Source organism: Octopus sinensis, linkage group LG3 (assembly GCF_006345805.1).
Source record: "Octopus sinensis linkage group LG3, ASM634580v1, whole genome shotgun sequence".
Lineage (NCBI taxonomy): Eukaryota > Metazoa > Mollusca > Cephalopoda > Octopoda > Octopodidae > Octopus > Octopus sinensis.
In genome coordinates this window covers 42,694,939-42,698,745 of record NC_042999.1, presented here as the reverse complement: position 1 = coordinate 42,698,745, position 3,807 = coordinate 42,694,939, and the positions used below count along the sequence as shown (strand labels likewise).

Sequence of the window (3,807 nt, the reverse complement as noted above, 5' to 3'; positions counted from 1 at the left end):
CTAAATCTAATTTTTCTTGTAAGTTTAGATTTACTCCCTAATATATATATATATATAATATATATATTATATATATATATATATATATTCAGCATCCCTGTGGCCGTTGCCAGCCTCTCCTGGTGGCACGTAAAAAGCATTCACTACACTCACGGAGTGGTTGGCGTTAGGAAGGGCATCCAGCTGTGAAACACTGCCAGATCAGACTGGAGCCTGGTGCAGCCTCCTGGCTTCCCAGACCCCGGTCGAACCGTCCAACCCATGCTAGCATGGAAAATATATATATATATATTACATATCACCAGGAAAACTGATTTCAAAGTTTCACTAGTTGCTGGCTTCATCCAACAATCTGACAAAACCATTGATTTGTACAAGTTTGAAACATAAAAATAAAAGTGATGCGTTTACTTAAATGTATTGAGTAATAATCATTCAGTTGATGTTTGACTACTTTTATATATGTTTTATATATGTCTTTACATATATATAACTGTACATAAACAAAAAAAGGTAATCAATCAATCTCCTTCTCACATTGTCTTTCCTCCCCACATCTCTCCCACTGTAGCTCTTCTCCACTTCTGATACTATTTTTCTTCCTTGCTATCCAGAATCATTTCTCTTGTTAGCCATTCTTTATCCATTAATATTATTCTCTACACCCTCGTTACAGTGACCATTCCATCCCCCCCTTAGAACCACCAAATTATTCCTCATCATGCACTATGATTTTACTCTGCTCCTGCAGCCTACCCAATCATCTTATCTCCCTTCTCCACCTGCTAACTGTATCAATATTACTTATTTTTTCATTGGCCTCTGGCCTCTGTGCCAGTAGCACGTAAAAAGCACCAACCGATCGTGGCCATTGCCAGCCTTGCCTGGCACATAAAAAGCACCCACTACACTTGCAGAGTGGTTGGTGTTAGGAAGGGCATCCAGCTGTAGAAACACTGCCAGACCAGACTGTACCTTGGTGCAGCCTCCTGGCTTCCCAGACCCCGGTCGAACTGTCCAATTTGCAGAATTTAAACTCAGTACGTAACGGCAGACGAAATACCGCTAAGCGTTTCGCCCCGTGTGCTAATGGTTTTGCCAGCTTGCCACCTGTATCAATATTACTATCTTGATGCTGGCATCCCTCTACCTTCCCCAATTCATGCACTTCCTCCCTTCAATTTCTCCCAATCTTTATGGTTGTTACTTACCACCCTCCCTCTCTCTCATTTACCCTATATCTCCCCCACTATGCACTCTTGCAAACCCCTACCCATATGCAATCCTAGCTTCAATTGATGATGTCCATTGTTCACTATGAAACATCAAATGATGGTGTCCCTTGTTCTCTAATGAAACATTGATTTAAGGGTTTTTAAGTGTTAATTATTTGCTAACTTTGTGTTTTGATTTAATTTTACAGACTGGCAGTGGAAAAACATTTACAATCACAGGAGGGGCTGAGAAATATGCTGACAGAGGCATTATTCCAAGAACTCTATCTTACATCTTTCAGGAATTCAGCAAGGTTAGTACTAAATTTCTTAGAGAGGCAAGATGGATGTATTATTTTTGTTTAGTCACAGGTAACCCCTAATCCTTGATTGGTCAATTATATGATCAGCTATGACTAATCTGTCTTTCATTATTTGTTTTTTTTCTGTGGTTAGCAGGACGAAAAAAGGAAAATATCCTTGAAATGTCTAGACTTACATTTTCCATTGTGACTTCCCTTTTTGAATACAGATGCTATTTCTAGCAGTTTGAGCAATCACATAGCATTTCTTTATGTTGGTTGTGTAGCTAATTATGGGAAACTACAGACCAATAAGATTTCAGATCCTGTTATTGTAATCACTATTTGTACTCTTAGCTATCTATATACACTTGCATGACGGGGAAACTCGTTTACAACAATTCTTTGATGTTAAATCAAAGCAGGGAGACAGTCACACACATACACACACATACATGGGATTCTTTCAGTTTCCATTGACCAAATCTGCTCACAAGGCTTTTATCAGCCTGGAGTTATAGTGGAAGACATTTGCCCGAGGTTCCATGCAGTGAAACTGAATCCAAAACTACATGGCTGGGAAGAAAACTTCTTACCACATAGACAAACATATGTATGTGTGTATGTGCGTGTATGTTTGTTTGTTAGTGTGTGCATGTGTTTCTTTGTTAGTGTGTGTGTATGATGAATTTTTGTGCAGTTTCTCTTTGCCAATTTCACTCACTGGGTATTGGTCATCTATAGTTGAAGACACTTTCCTAAGGTACCACAGAGTTGATTGGCTCCCGAAAACAGCTGGTTACAAAGCAAACTTTGTTATCATATGCACACAGCCACACCTATTCTTAAAGTTATTGAATGGATGAGAGGCAAATGTTCTGTGGATAAAATGCCAGTCTTTCTCAGGTAGCATTCGTAGATCATTTAGGACTCTAATCCTGACATCTAGATGGATAAAAGCATGTTGGTTTAACCCTTTAGCATTTAAACCAGCCAAATTCTTTCACAATATTCTACCCGTTTTATGTACAAAGTGGCCAGATTTGGCCTCTCACACCAACTCTGTACTGTCATTCTAAAAATTAATAGTTACCTTATCGAAATCTCAAAGCTACAAGACAATAAGCAATTAATTAAAAACAATGTGAATAAATTGGCATTAATTTCGACAGAATAATGTGAATGTTAATGGGTTGAGTCTGCCCTTAAAATACACAATAAAACGCTTGCTGTAAGATTGAACTTAAAACCTGTGACCTTGTACACGTATATGATATTGACTTGGCCATTTTAATTTTAGTACTGTCGATGATGGAGGGACGATATCTGCAGGAGATGTAGGCTAAGAAAATATTTAGGAGATGTATGTGTATGAGTGTGTGCGTGTGTGTGTTTTCACGTGTCTGTGTGTGTGTGTTTGATCTGAGAACATTGAACTCTGGCTGTGAGCTGACTCGCTAGCTAGACAGACGGGAGATGTGCTGCATTAAGGCCAGACCTATCCAATGAATACCAGCATGGTCTTTTAAAACCATTATAATGATCATGATGTCGATGATGGTGACGATAACTATGAGAATGGTAAGACCTAGAAGACAAAGAAAAAAATACCTCCCCCAAAAAAGACCGAACAAAATAAACCAAAATTTAACAACAACAACAGCAATAATAATAATAATAATAATAATAATAATAATAATAATATAATAATAATGAAGCCGAAAGGAATTGATTGGCTGCTTTCAGTTGGAATTGGAATCTTTTGTCACCATTCTATTTTTCAGTGGCTGTGGTTTTAGAAAAGTATAGGTTATGGAGTGACTGCAGTTCTGCAGTGTTTTTCTATGTGCAATGACTGCAGCTTTTCATGCATCACAAAAGGTTAATTTGACTGTGTTTTGCTGTGAAATGTAATTTTCTTTAAAACTGTTTTTCTTCCGTTGCTCTTTTCATTCATTCATTCTTCTTCTTCTTCTTCTTCTTCTTCTTCTTCTTCTTCTTCTTCTTCTTCTTCTTCTTCTTCTTCTTCTTCTTCTTCTTCCTCCTCCTCCTCCTCAACCTCCGCCTTGTCCTTACTATTTTATTTTTATTTATTTTTTGTAAGTTATAGTGTAATGGTAGTATTTGGTTTCTGAATATGTCAGGATTTCGATGATGGTTTCAATATGTGTGGTGTGTGTGTGTGGTGTATATATATATATATATATATATATGTATATACACATATATATATACATATATATATGTATATGTATATATGTGTGTGTATATATGTATTATATATGTATATA

At 37.1% G+C, this 3,807-nt stretch overlaps 1 protein-coding gene across 3 annotated transcripts in view; it reads left to right on the top strand.

The window, feature by feature from the left end:
* Positions 1–3,807, top strand: part of LOC115209440 (kinesin-like protein KIF6) — a 301,512-nt gene that overhangs the window by 47,704 nt on the left and 250,001 nt on the right. For all 3 annotated transcript variants that reach the window (XM_036500945.1, XM_036500944.1, XM_036500946.1), the window contains exon 5: positions 1,424–1,528. In XM_036500945.1, the coding sequence (XP_036356838.1) occupies positions 1,424–1,528 (105 nt within the window). The remainder of the gene's footprint in view (positions 1–1,423; positions 1,529–3,807) is intronic.